Genomic DNA, 13845 nt, shown 5'->3' with positions numbered 1-13845 from the left:
CTTAGAAAGCCTGAAGGCGGTGCTTGGTTTTCGGGGCCCCGTACGCGGCTAGGCTCCCAAAAAGTCCCACATATGTGGTATCCCCATACTCAGGAGAAGCAGCAGAATTTATTTTGGGGTGTCATTTCACATATGCCCATGGCATGCGTGAGCAATATATCATTTAGTGACAACTTTGTGAAAAAAAAAAAAAAAAAAAAAAGTTTGTAATTTTCCCGCAACTTGTGGCAAAATATAAAATATTCCATGGACTCAACATGCCTCTCAGCAAATAGCTTGGGGTGTCTACTTTCTAAAATGGGGTCATTTGTGGGGGTTTTGTGCCATCTTGGCATTTTATGGCCTTCAAAACTGTAATAGGTAGTGAGGAGTGAAATCAAAAAATTACGCCCTTAGAAAGCCTGAAGGCGGTGCTTGGTTTTCGGGGCCCCGTACGCGGCTAGGCTCCCAAAAAGTCCCACATATGTGGTAGCCCCGTACTCAGGAGAAGCAGCAGAATTTATTTTGGGGTGTCATTTCACATATGCCCATGGCATGCATGAGCAATATATCATTTAGTGACAACTTTGTTAAAAAAAAAAAAAAAAAAAAAAGTTTGTAATTTTCCCGCAACTTGTGGCAAAATATAAAATATTCCATGAACTCAACATGCCTCTCAGCAAATAGCTTGGGGTGTCTACTTTCTAAAATGGGGTCATTTGTGGGGGTTTTGTGCCATCTTGGCATTTTATGGCCTTCAAAACTGTAATAGGTAGTGAGAAGTGAACTCAAAAATTTACGCCCTTAGAAAGCCTGAAGGCGGTGCTTGGTTTTCGGGGCCCCGTACGCGGCTAGGCTCCCAAAAAGTCCCACATATGTGGTATCCCCATACTCAGGAGAAGCAGCAGAATTTATTTTGGGGTGTCATTTCACATACGCCCATAGCATGTGTGAGCAATATATCATTTAGTGACAACTTTGTGTAAAAAAAAAAAAAATTTTTTTTTTTGTCATTATTCAATCGCTTGAGGCAAAAAAATAAAATATTCAATGGGCTCAACATGCCTCTTATCAATTTCCTTAGGGGGTCTACTTTCCAAAATGGGGTCATTTGGGGGGGTTTTGTACTGCCCTGCCATTTTAGCACCTCAAGAAATGAGATAGGCAGTCGTAAACTAAAAGCTGCGTAAATTCCAGAAAACGTACCTTAGTTTGTAGATGTGACAACTTTTGCGCAAACCAATAAATATACAATTATTGACTTTTTTTTTACCAAAGACATGTGGCTGAATACATTTTGGCCTAAATGTATGACTAAAATTGAGTTTATTGGATTTTTCTAATAACAAAAAGTAGAAAATATCATTTTTTTTCAAAATTTGCGGTCTTTTTACGTTTATATCGCAAAAAATAAAAATCGCAGAGGCAATCAAATACCATCAAAAGAAAGCTCTATTTGTGGGAAGAAAAGGACGCAAATTTTGTTTGGGTACAACATTGCATGACCGCGCAATTACCAGTTAAAGCAGCGCAGTGCCAAAGTGTAAAAAGACCTCTGGTCATTTACCAGCAAAATGGTCCGGTCTGAAAGTGGTTAAGTGCCCTGAGATTCTTGCATAGGGCTCAACAAGCTCCTCCCTAGCCAAATGTGAGAGCACTCAAGCCTAGCAACGCAAGGAGGAGGAGAGCGTGTCCCAAGTTCCCGCAGGGGTTCTGAGTATTGATCACAGCTCCAGAAGTTAAGTTGTAGTCATATTACGGTACTTTGCAGTAAATGGGCTTCTTTGACTGTTAGAAGCAAAATACAGGTTTGCTTTAAAATTTGAGATTTTAGTTTCTCTACAATTGTGGGTGCATATCTGTGGCTAGTGTCTAAATTTCTAATATATAAATATTGCTTTGTTTTAGTGCATGCCTTTCATTGCCCCTGAAAGAGAAACATACCAAAGCTCTTGTGCACAGCGGTTTACTCTTGCTGCGCTGATACTACTGCTACATGCAAAAAAGTTTCAGGAAATCGTAGACAGCACATTTGAATGAACTAGGATTGCATTAAAAGCTCCTAAATGATTATGCCCTTAATCCAACCACATCACTCTGTCCTACCTTCTTGTCTTGAGAGTCCAAAATGTTATCCAGCCATTTGTATAAATATCCATCGGGTGACAGACCCACATTGTCAGCAACTGGACCACAACATAACACAGCAGACATTGCCTGCAAGAGAAACAAACACTGTGTTTAGCAGTTCACACTTTATAGAAAACACTACCTATGCACAATAGCATTATAGCGATTTCTTATAGCATGGTATTTTACATCTTGTGGTACAATTAAAACAGTAAACGTAGTGGTGTAGGTCAGATACAAAAAAATTCTGCAGTGCTATATGCAAAAAAAAAAATATATATATATATATATTTAAGTGTATTTTTAATGGCAATTAGTACATTTGAATTTACCCTGATATCAGCCTTCTGAAATTCTTTGCAGAACAAGATTTAGGGTAGAAGAGTCAGCACTAGAAATGTGCTAACATCCCGTGCCACACCACTTCAAAAGAATGCGTACTGGTTCATAATCATCCTAGGTACTGAGTGGTAGAGGGTATCCCTAAAACATTCTGATGCTATGTGGTCACTCACACCCTCCTGATGGTCCCCTGTCTTTGTGTGCAGCTGTAAATTAGCCCATACATTATAGCCCTGCATTCTGATCTCTGGCTATGACTGCACATAAAAAAAAAAAATAGAAAAAAATAGAAAAAAAGCAAAATGTTAATTCTTAGGCCTGCTCTTATTCAGCACTAGTTTGTGGCTTTCGTTCCTAGGGCTGTAGATTGGTTAGCGCAGAATGCTTTTCCAGCAGTGAGAGGATTACAGAGATGGATTGAGAGGGCACATCTGTTTCTAGGTCACTGATGATAATAGCCGTGATAGAGGCTTGGATCCAACCAGCCCTATACAGTATTGTTTTATTCAATACATATTTGCTGCTCGATTTGAATCCTAAGACCTACTTTTATTATTTAAACCATGGAACTATGCAAGACTCCAAGTTTAAAAAGGATACAGTCTGAAAGTTCATCACAATGGGTCATAAGAATGACATGCATTCATTTTATGCAAGTTCACATATTACTACAACAGTATACCTTTAATGCACAGTACTGATGCCTATTGATCTGCATGTTCCGGTCACTGTATCTGTCCAAAGGGGTGAACATTATGCTGAACGGTCCGGCCCAGTGGCTGAATAACATGAAAAGGCTGTGGCGTAGACTCTGCTGAGGAAATATACTTCTTCTCTGGTGCACTGCAAAAAAAAAACATTCATTACATTAATGTAAGTAAGGGCAGGCTGGTTTTACAGAAGTCAATCTACCCAAATGACTTCTGTACAACCACCCTGTTTGGATTTTCCTGATCGATCAGTGCCGCCAGCACCAATCAGTGTATTCTGACAATGGGGAAGTCTGCCCATTGTCAGAATAATCAACTTTTATGTGAAGATCTGGCTTAAATTTAAATCTTTTTGTATTCACTTTGGTATTAAATACAAAAATACACTGCAATTCAGTTATATGACAATAAAACACGAAAACGTTCCAAGAGAGCTAATTCTTTTTAGGCGCTGTAGTTTTTTTAAACTGCGATTTGGAAGGTGGTGTCCATTTATCTAAGATTTGCTAGCTTGTTGAGATTGGTTAGGAAGGAACATGCTGGTTCCTCCACTACAATCCTTTCTTAGTAATAAGTAAAAGGACAGTAGATTCAGCCTATTATGGTGGAAAACACATCATATCAAGTCAGATAAATCTGAAATACCTGGAACATTTTGAATGATATTCGCCACTAAGGCACTAAAATGGCACCGGATATCTTTCAGCGTATCAGAGTCCTTCTCATTCTCTGCTTCCAGTAACTGTCTGGTTAAATCTACATACTCAAGCAGAGTATTGTTCAGGGAATGTGTTTCATTATCCAGACCTCCACTTGCACTTGAAAAGAAGAGAAAACATTTCAAGATTTAGAAATATACCTTGTGCACATTGGCATATATAATCATCATACAGGTCATACCTTTCATGCAAGATCTGCTCTGCATTCTTTTTTAAATAATGAGGCTTATTCAGTGTAGCCGAGAGCTAAGTATTGAAAAAACACTTACACAGCACGTTAACATACACAAGCAACTGCAGCTCTGTGTTTTGAGTCTATTGAAAAGAAAGCAGAACAACATCAAGATACCAATGCTTTGTTCAAGGAAATGCACTGCGTTCTGTTATACCCAATCATTAATTTAGGTCTACTTGTGTTACCTACTGCCTTCAACTTTAAAAGAATGTGCTGTCAAAACGGTTTGTTTTTATAGTGCTTCCAACAAATGTTGAAGCTGTGAAAGCTTATAAATCAAGAATCAGATGTTTGACACACACTAGACACACTGCAGGCCTTGTTTATTGACTACAAAAAAAAAAAACACTGGCTGTGTTGCGCCACAGCAACCTGCCAGAATCTGCATAGCGTGAAAGCTAGAGATAGGTTTGGGTCTGATTATTTGTTAATTTTAGACACCTAAATAAATATGATGCTGACATTCTATATATTTTCAACCACTTCACACATACATCCAGGGGGATTAAACCTTTTTTTTTTTTTTCAGGACAAATTGGGCTTTCATTTAGGTAGTAAATAGTTAAGGTTATCTCCCATTTTTTTCGTTATTACCAAAGGAAAAGTGGCTCAAAATAGTAAATAGTTCTAAATTTAGCTGTAAATTTCTTACTACCATAACCTACCACCAAAGAACAACCCAAATTAAATTCTCCTGCTCCTGCCAATTGCAACAATACCACATATGTGTATGTTATTTGTACTCGTATTACAGCCCAGAAGCAATAGTGCGCATTTTGCTTCTTTTTTTTTTCTGTCCTACCTAAAACATACTGGACACTAACACTAATTAAAAAAATAAAATCTGACTCAAAATATACTGACCCTGACCTTTACTTGACCCAAACACTAACTCAGCCACTGACCCAGATCAAACCTTGATCTAGGTATTTTTCTTTATTTTGTTCTTTTTTTTTTTATTATTATTTAAATTTTTTTACAAACACTTTTTTTTTCTTTCTGCATGGAAAGACAAGGATACAATGGGGGTTATTTACTAAAGGAAAATGCACTTTGCACTGCAAGTGCACTTGGAAGTGCAGTTGCTGTCGATCCAAGAGGGACATGCAAAGAAAATAAAAAACAGCATTTTAGCTTGCACATATTTGGATGATGAAATCGGCAGAGCTTCCCTTCATTTCAGATGTACCCCCAGATTTAGAGCGACTGCACTTTCAAGTGCACTTGCAGTGCAAAGTGGATTTGCCTTTCGTAAATAACCCCCAATGTATCTATATCTTCATTCACACAAAGACATAAAACACAGGGGTGGGCTTCACAGTGACTAATCACTGTGGTAACCAGAGGCTACAACAGCAATCAGGTGACCCGGAATCAGCGATCCAGGCCTCGACCATTAGTACAGGAGTCCGGGGATCTCGGTGAGAAGCCGGACTTTGTGCTGGAAGCACGCCGTGTGGCACGCTCCCATCAAAGAGAGAAACACATATGCGACCCCAGGGAAAAAAGGGCCAGTTCCGTGAGGCCCGCATATATATGTGTTGTGTTGAGGCGAAGGGGTATATAATAAGGAAAGGTGTAATGCTTAGATTTACAGAAACAATCTTTTCATTAACGTACATGCTCAGTCAGTCTATGTAGGGGTGAGATGAGACCGTGTGCAAACATGTTGGCATTAGCCTAATTTCAGAGAGAATGGTTGGCTAGACTAGGCAATAATCTGCTCTGTTTTTAAGTACCTTGAGAGTTTGATAATTTAGAAGTATTAAAGAAATTTTACCGAGGATAGAAACAAAAAGTACAATAATTACACCCAAAGCTGAAAACAAAACTTTCTAAACAAAGGGGCCAGTTTACGGTCCTTCAAACATTAGGGGGCCAATAGTAGAGCAGAAAATGCCCTGGCATCAGTGGGAGTGATCAATTTCTCAGGCTTGGTGGTCGTGGGGATTAAAAAAGAGAAAATGTAACAGCACCTGTGGTCAGTAGGAGGAATTGCACCCCATCATTGGTACTATCGGCAGGAATAGTGCCCCAATATTAGTGTCACTGAGTGGAAAGAATTGGTGCCAGTGGAAGGAATGGTGCCTCCTTGTTGTTGTCAGTGGGAGGAATAGAGCCTTGTATAAGCGGGAGGAATAATGTCCCAAGAACTGGCTAAAGGCAAAGGCCCACGGGCCACAGTTTGGAAACGAATGGTCTACACCAGTGTTTCTTAACTCCAGTCCTCAAGGCGCCCCAACAGGTCATGTTTTCAGGATTTCCCTCAGATGAAACGTCTGTGGTAATTACTAAGGCAGTGAAACTGATCAAATTACCTGTGCAAAATAATGGAAAGCCTAAAAACATGACCTGTTGGGGCGCCTTGAGGACTGGAGTTGAGAAATACTGGTCTATATGATAGCAATACTGTTGGTACAGAAAATTCCATTCAGCGGGAACTACCTGTGACTGATGACACCAGCATCTGCCAGCAGTTCAAATATACGGACCAGCTGTACTCGTAAAATATCTCGACGCCTGCGCCGCTTCATGTTCTGCAGGAGAGAGAGAGAGAAGAAACTTCCAAATTTTTTTGTTCCAATTTTATTTTATATAAATAAAAAACACATTTTATACGTACTGTACATCTGAAATTATAAATAAACATTTAAAGACTTTGATATAGTAATAACTATACCAAACGTTATGCATTAAAGTTTAACTCCATAATATTTTTTTAATTTTTGGACAGAATGGGATAGGGACAGAACCCCTGGTCAGGTTTTTACTGAGGTCTCTAATCCCACTGGAGAGATTTCCCCTCTATCCTGTCAGACAAGAAACAATGAGTAATCTATCCAGTGGGTACAAAGCCTGAAACAAAACACTTATTTCAGTAAGCCTAGGGTCACATTCATGTTTACCATTATCATTGAAAGTAAAAGTAAATGAAAATCCCAAATTTTGGGTTGTCCCCTGAAAAGTAATAGAGGGGAAATCTTCCAATGAGGATGTTAGTTCTGATGACCTGGGGGTCCCTTAGGAATTCCCTTCGTTTGCACGGATTTCCTCTCACTTCTTGTTTGGCTATGGGAAATACTCCTCCCTACCAGGTAGTTGGCTCCCAGGACTGAATAAACCTTAGAGGAACAAAGGAAAGGTCAGTTTAGGGGACAGGAGGAAGACAGTTAAAGCTTAGGCCTCCAATAGCCTTTAGGCCAAACAAAGTGGTGAACCTAGTTCAAATTCTTTTTTTTAGGAACTGTATATATTCCTAGTCTAGCTAAACTATTTATTCAATTTGAATTCCATCAGGTAGGACCTTAAACTACAAATCTGTCAGTTGATCTGAAGTAGATCGTACATTTAGATCATAATTTACATGATAAGCCTAAAATACATCCAATCAATCCCCTAGAACAGGGGTGACCAACCTTTTGGCTCTCCTGGGCCACACTGGAAGAAGAGGAATTGTCTTGGGCCACGCAAAACTCAAAAACACCAACAATAAGGCCCCATTCACACTTAGCAATTTTGAATTGTGAATTCTGACCCCAATTCCAAATCACACTGCAAATGTGGCTAAACACACCACGTTTGTCTGGGTGCCATTCAATCCTAATAGCACCTCAAACGCAGTGCAATTCTTCCACAATTGTTGCACGCCAAAACACATCACGCAAAGCAGTTGCCCAAACTAAGTCATTGCTCCTTTTTTGGGCAACAAGCTTTGCCTGATCCATTTTGCTGTGATTGCCATTTGATTCTGATGCGCAACAATCATGGCAAAATCACACCATGTTTGCAATGCCATTAAGAATAAATGGCACCCAAACATGCATGGTGCATTTTATCACGTTTGCAGTATGATTTGGAATCTCAGGCAGTATCGCAGCAATTCTGCCCGCAATTCAAAATTGCAAAGTGTGAATGGGGCCTAAGGATAGCCGATGAGCAGAAAAAGTCAGGTAGATGATCGGAGTTTAACTATGTGCTGTGTGTATAGTGCAGGGATGGGAGTCGGCTAGGCACAGGTGTCAGGGATAGAGGGCAGTTGAGGATGGGGAACTTTGGGGTGGAGAGGGTGGGGAACTTTGGGGTGGAGAGGGTGGGGAACTTTGGGGTGGAGAGGGTGGGGAACCTTGGGGTGGAGAGGGTGGGGAACCTTGGGGTGGAGAGGGTGGGGAACTTTGGGGTGGAGAGGGTGGGGAACTTTGGGGTGGAGAGGGTGGGGAACTTTGGGGTGGAGAGGGTGGGGAACTTTGGGGTGGAGAGGGTGGGGAACTTTGGGGTGGAGAGGGTGGGGAACCTTGGGGTGGAGAGGGTGGGGAACCTTGGGGTGGAGAGGGTGGGGAACCTTGGGGTGGAGAGGGTGGGGAACCTTGGGGTGGAGAGGGTGGGGAACCTTGGGGTGGAGAGGGTGGGGAACCTTGGGGTGGAGAGGGTGGGGAACTTTGGGGTGGAGAGGGTGGGGAACTTTGGGGTGGAGAGAGTGGGCTGCCACTGAACTCTGGGGGGGGGGGGGCAGTCCATCCCAGCACCCCCCTACATCCAGCCAGGCAGCATTTACTTGGCTGGTGCTAGCTAGTTGGAGTCCTTGTATGTGCTGCTGGTGCTACTGCAAGCACAGCATCGCCAGCATCTCTTCAGACTTTCCAGGACCCTGCTTGTCTGTGCTTGCTACTGTCACAGGTGCTATGCCAAACACAGCATCCATGGAATCCCTCCAGACGTGAACATTCCTAGCCAGTTAACAATTTTGTGTTGGGCGGCATGCATAGCCCTTTTAAGCCGCATGCGGCGCGTGGGTTGTACACCCCCTGCTCTAGGAAAAGCAACTCTAATGCTATAAACACTGCATAGAGCACATGTAAGTGCAATACCAATTTACTGCTTATTTATAGGAAAAATAACAATGATCTGGTCAGGTATTTTAGCTGATAAACTCTCACCATTAAGCAGGGCGCTAAATGGCAGGACAAACAGGCAGTGGAACAGAACTGACATTTAAGTAAATGAAAAGCATAAAGACTTAAAGTGGTTGTAAACCCTTACAAACCACTCTGACCTACATGTAAGCCTAGATTAAGACTTACCTGTAGGTCCAAGAAATATCTCCTAAACCTACACGGTTTTGGAGATATTTGAAGATATTTGCAAAAAGACAGTGGCGCACTAAGCATGGCGCTGCTAATGGCGATATGCCGTTAGTGGCGGCTCCCGTGCGCACACGCGGGAGTGACGTCATCGCAGCTCCGGCCAATCACAGCAACAGAGCCATAATACCCGGAAAGAAGATGGACACTCCGTGGAAGAGGGGACAGAGGTGACATCGCTGGCTCCTGTGTCAGGTAAGTGACACATAATGGGCTACTATGCGATGCATAGTAGCCCATTATGCTTTACCTTTGCAGGGAAACAAAGAGGATGTAAACCCATTAGGGTTTACTTCCTCTTTAAAGAGCCACGTTTTTCACCATACAGGACTATTATCTTTATAACAAGAGGTTCAAGAGAGGTCTGGATACATCAACAGGTAGAGTAAAAAAGGACCTTGAATTTCATGTATTTCAATTTGCATCAAGAGCTGGAAGCTGAACATGTAATATAAACAATGCAGTGCTGACATATAATATAATTACCTCTGGTCTTCTATCAAGTGCTTCCTTAATTATGGGGTGCAACTCCTCTATTAATTCCCTGGATACAAATAACAGATAACAGTGTAAGGCACCTGTAGTTTAAACAGCTGTTCAGACAGGAAACATTACGGTGTTTACAAAATATTTACAGGCGTGGGTTGTAATTACACCAACGTGACAGAATGCGCCAGTGCTTTTTGGCAATCTGCATCTCGGTCATTAATGAGCTACATCTTTTACATGGGACGTGAACTTCACAGGATGGAAGGAGGACAAATGATAATGATACTGTTCAAGTCAGCAACAAACCCAGTGTGATACTCTTTTTAACATTGTACAGTAACAGTAGGGAAATCATTGCAACAGTTACAAAAGGGAGTTAAAGAAAATAATTTAAATTAAAAAGGAAGGAGATAAGGGAAACATATATGAACATACTGTATCTAGCAAACCTGGCCAACACACAGGCACTGTCTTGCCGGGAAGGTTGTAAGACATCTGCCTACATTACCATTACTTACCTTAACCTTTCCATCACTGGGATGGCATGTGAATGCAGAACATGTGCAGTGAAAGATTCACCCCCCCCCCCCGTAGAAAAAGGAGATGATCAATGCACAGAGATTTTTTTCCAGCATATATTTATACTGTATATTACAGGTATTTTTATAGTGCCAACATTTTTATGCAGCACTTTACATATTGTACAGTCACATCAATTCCGAACTAAATCTCTAATTCCATTTACAGAAATGCAGCCCCAAACTTGCAAGGAACCTCCACCATGCTTCACTTTTGCCTGTAGACACTCATTATTGCACTACCCTCCAGCCCTTTGGGAAAAAAATTGCCTCCTGCTACAGCCAAATATTTTACATTTTGACGCGTCAGCCCAGAGCACCTGCTGCCATTTTTCTGCACCCCAGTTCCTCTGTTTTCCTGCACAGGATGTGGAAACAAGGCTAAGCAACTCAACTATGGCACACTAGTATGGTCACACCACATCTTGATTTGTATTTCTCTTCTGTTCATTTGCTTTACAATTTGTTAACGGATACATATAAGCTAGTAACACTTCTATTTCTAACAGCATTCTTAATTTACAGGATTTTTTCACACCTGCCTAAAACCATACAGTACTTTACTTGAGCCAATTTTTGTCAAGAGACAATTAAAGTGGTTGAAAAGGCATTTTTTTTAAAACTAAAATAATAAACATGTTATGCCCTGTACACACAGTCGGAAATTCCAAAGGAAAAGGTTCGATCGTATTATGTTGTCAGAAAATTCGATAGTGTGTGGGCTCTATCAGACTTTTTCCCTCTGAAATTCGGACGGAAAATGAGAGCTGGATCTAAAATTTTCTGGCAACAAAATCAGATCGGACTTTTTCCGATCGTTTGTAGAGATCTCCGACAAAGTGCCACGCATGCTCAGAATAAATTACGAGATGAAAGATATTGGCTACTGGCCTCTACGTAGTCCCGTCGTACGCAACGTACGTCACCTCTTTCCAAACGATCAGATTTTCCGACAACTTTGTCCGACCATGTGTATGCAACACAAGTTTCGGCCAAAATCCGTCTGAAAAAATCTGACAGATTTTGTGGTCAGAATGTCTGACCGTTTGTGCAGGGCTTTACACTTACCTGCTCTGTGCAGGTATTGCACAGAGCTGTCTCCTTCCTCCTCTTTTGGGGCCCCCGTCTGCTATGGGGATACATGTGTGGGTGCACCCTGAGCCAGGCTGTGTCCATAGACTCGCACAGCTAGGCACCCCCATCCTTCACACACAATTTGACTGACAGCAGAAGGTGCTAAAGCATATTTTACCTTAAAGTGGAACATCACTCAAAAGGGGAAGCTCCAGTTCTCCACCTCCTCCCCCACTTTGACAGTTAAATTTTTTTAGAAAGGTTACCTAGTTTAGATAGGTACCCACTCCCACTCGGATCACCTAGACAATCCGAGTGGAAGTTCGCCCCCCCTCTCTTCACCAACAGCCTTCTGGGACATGTCCCAAGTCCCAGGATTCTGCGGGACCACAAAGTGCAACGCGGCTTGTGCAATCGCAGTGGGAAGCTGGCGTAAAGCCATAAAAAGCCACAACCGGCTTTCAAATTTAAACATGCCAGCGCTGTGGACCCAAAGACTGGTGAAGAACTGGTAAAGGACTGGCCCGGGTGAGCATGGGGGCTGGACCCCTGGATGGACAGGTAAGTGTCCTTTTATTAAAAGGCTACAGCATTTGTAGTTGCTGGCTTTAATTTTATGTTGGGGGGGCAGACTAAAGCTCCTCTAATGTAGTGAATGCATGAGTGAGAAACTAAATAATTTTGCCATGGTACCCCAGAGTAGATCAGACAGCACTCCGGTTGAGAAAGGCTGACGTACAGGGATAAACTCTGGCAGGAGCTCTGATGATCCTAAACCAGAACTTGAAGGACAACAAGAGGAAATAAAACTCTGAAGTTTATATTTGCCTTGAATATGGTAAAATGTTATGTGTTTTAATGCTGTGCTTCTGTTATACAGTTTAGGAATAATATTATTAATGCCGTGCTTCTGTAATACACTTTAGGACTAACAGTATCTAAAACAGTTCTAACTAGCCTGAGGGTAGAACTTCTTTATTAAAATGCTGAAGCAAAGGTAGATAGAAGAGATATCCATCTTGCTTTTATTTTCATTTTTAACATGTAGTGGGAAAATGAACTTTACTGGATGATGTAGAACAATGCTTCGTGTTCTCTTCATCCAGTTTTGACATTTAAGCTCCTACATTTCCGTATAAAGCTGAAATCAGATGTACAACACTTTTTTCCACATTTCCAGAATAAAAGATGTTCTGTTTAAGTAAATCACTACAGATATTCTTTATTAGTACTAAAGTTAGTTATAACATTACTGTGACAATTTCTCAAACAATAAAGTAATAGGCAACTTACCTAAAAGCTCCAGGGTTGGTCCTGCCAAGGCCCAGAACTAGAGATTCTGTGATTTCCATACTCTCAGAACGCATCATCGGTACTATGTGCTTGAACAGAGATGAGGGAGATGGATTGCCAATTATCTGAAAAAAAAACCATCATTAAATCCCATTCTCCATTGCTGCCCACATCTCTTCTGTTAAGTTCCTAAGCCATAACTTTTGTAACTGACACGCAGTCATTATTGCTCCGCTCGAGGCTCAGACTTGCTTTTTTTCTGTCAGTGCTTCTCAGCCTCCTCACTACTTGGATTCCTCTGGCTTTCCTAGCCATTTTTGCTATTTACTTCTGGGTAACTTCAAGTATAGGTATGCTTCTCTGTCACAATACCCCATCCTTTCTTCCTCATTTCTACCTAATCAAATTCTTCCATATCCATGCCAATCCCTTTTAAATCCCCTGTTTAAACACTTCCAGGCTTTTGATATAGATTGTGATATATTTGATTATTTGACTATATAATTTGGTACTCAACTTCCTCAATGTGTAAAAGACTCTGGGAATGTTTGAGCTCAGTTTTTTTTTTATATTGTACCTACAGTAGACATTAAGCATAAGAACAATTCCCCTAAAACTATGCACCATCAGGTTGGAGGTCAATTGCCCACTGCTGATGGAAGTCCTCAAAAGAAACCCTAGAGTTCCACAGAACCCTAGCTGAGAATGATTGTTTTAGACTGTCCAGCCAACACACAACAGCACTGCCTGCCTACTATTTCATTTCTGTATTTTATTCTTACTTTAATTACAGTTCTGACAAGGTGGACAAAATACAAGGCAAACATATAGGGAAAAAACAATGTGAGCGCCACACCAATTGTTGTAGAGTGCAGAGAACTACGTTTATTGGTGCTTACCTGAGATGACACTAGTTACAGTGACCTGGAAATTAGGTTGTGCTTTTGATTTCTAAGAGTCATACAAACCATTTCCATATAGTTTCCATAGTACTGATGAAGGGGGACTTTTGCAACCCCCAAAATGCACTGGCTGTAACGTCTTGTACCAAGTAGATTAGAGACTAATATACTTATAGTATTTCTCTGGATTCTATGACAGTTTGTGTGGTGCTAATATTGTTTATTATTTGCATGTGACCTGCCATAGTCAAAGCAA

The 13845-nt window shown here is 41.2% G+C and overlaps 1 protein-coding gene across 9 annotated transcripts in view; it reads right to left on the bottom strand.

The window, feature by feature from the left end:
- Nucleotides 1-13845, bottom strand: part of FRYL (FRY like transcription coactivator) — a 471518-nt gene that overhangs the window by 80556 nt on the left and 377117 nt on the right. For all 9 annotated transcript variants that reach the window (XM_077477518.1, XM_077477512.1, XM_077477513.1 and 6 more), the window contains 6 exons: nt 12688-12812; nt 9740-9797; nt 6561-6652; nt 3807-3979; nt 3134-3294; nt 2086-2196 (listed from right to left, as the gene is read on the bottom strand). In XM_077477518.1, the coding sequence (XP_077333644.1) occupies nt 2086-2196; nt 3134-3294; nt 3807-3979; nt 6561-6652; nt 9740-9797; nt 12688-12812 (720 nt within the window). The remainder of the gene's footprint in view (nt 1-2085; nt 2197-3133; nt 3295-3806; nt 3980-6560; nt 6653-9739; nt 9798-12687; nt 12813-13845) is intronic.

Source organism: Lithobates pipiens, unplaced genomic scaffold (assembly GCF_037356315.1).
Source record: "Lithobates pipiens isolate NorthernLeopardFrog02 unplaced genomic scaffold, aLitPip1_a1.2 Scaffold_13, whole genome shotgun sequence".
Lineage (NCBI taxonomy): Eukaryota > Metazoa > Chordata > Amphibia > Anura > Ranidae > Lithobates > Lithobates pipiens.
Note: the sequence above shows the minus strand (reverse complement) of the source record. Positions and strands in the feature narration are given on the sequence as shown.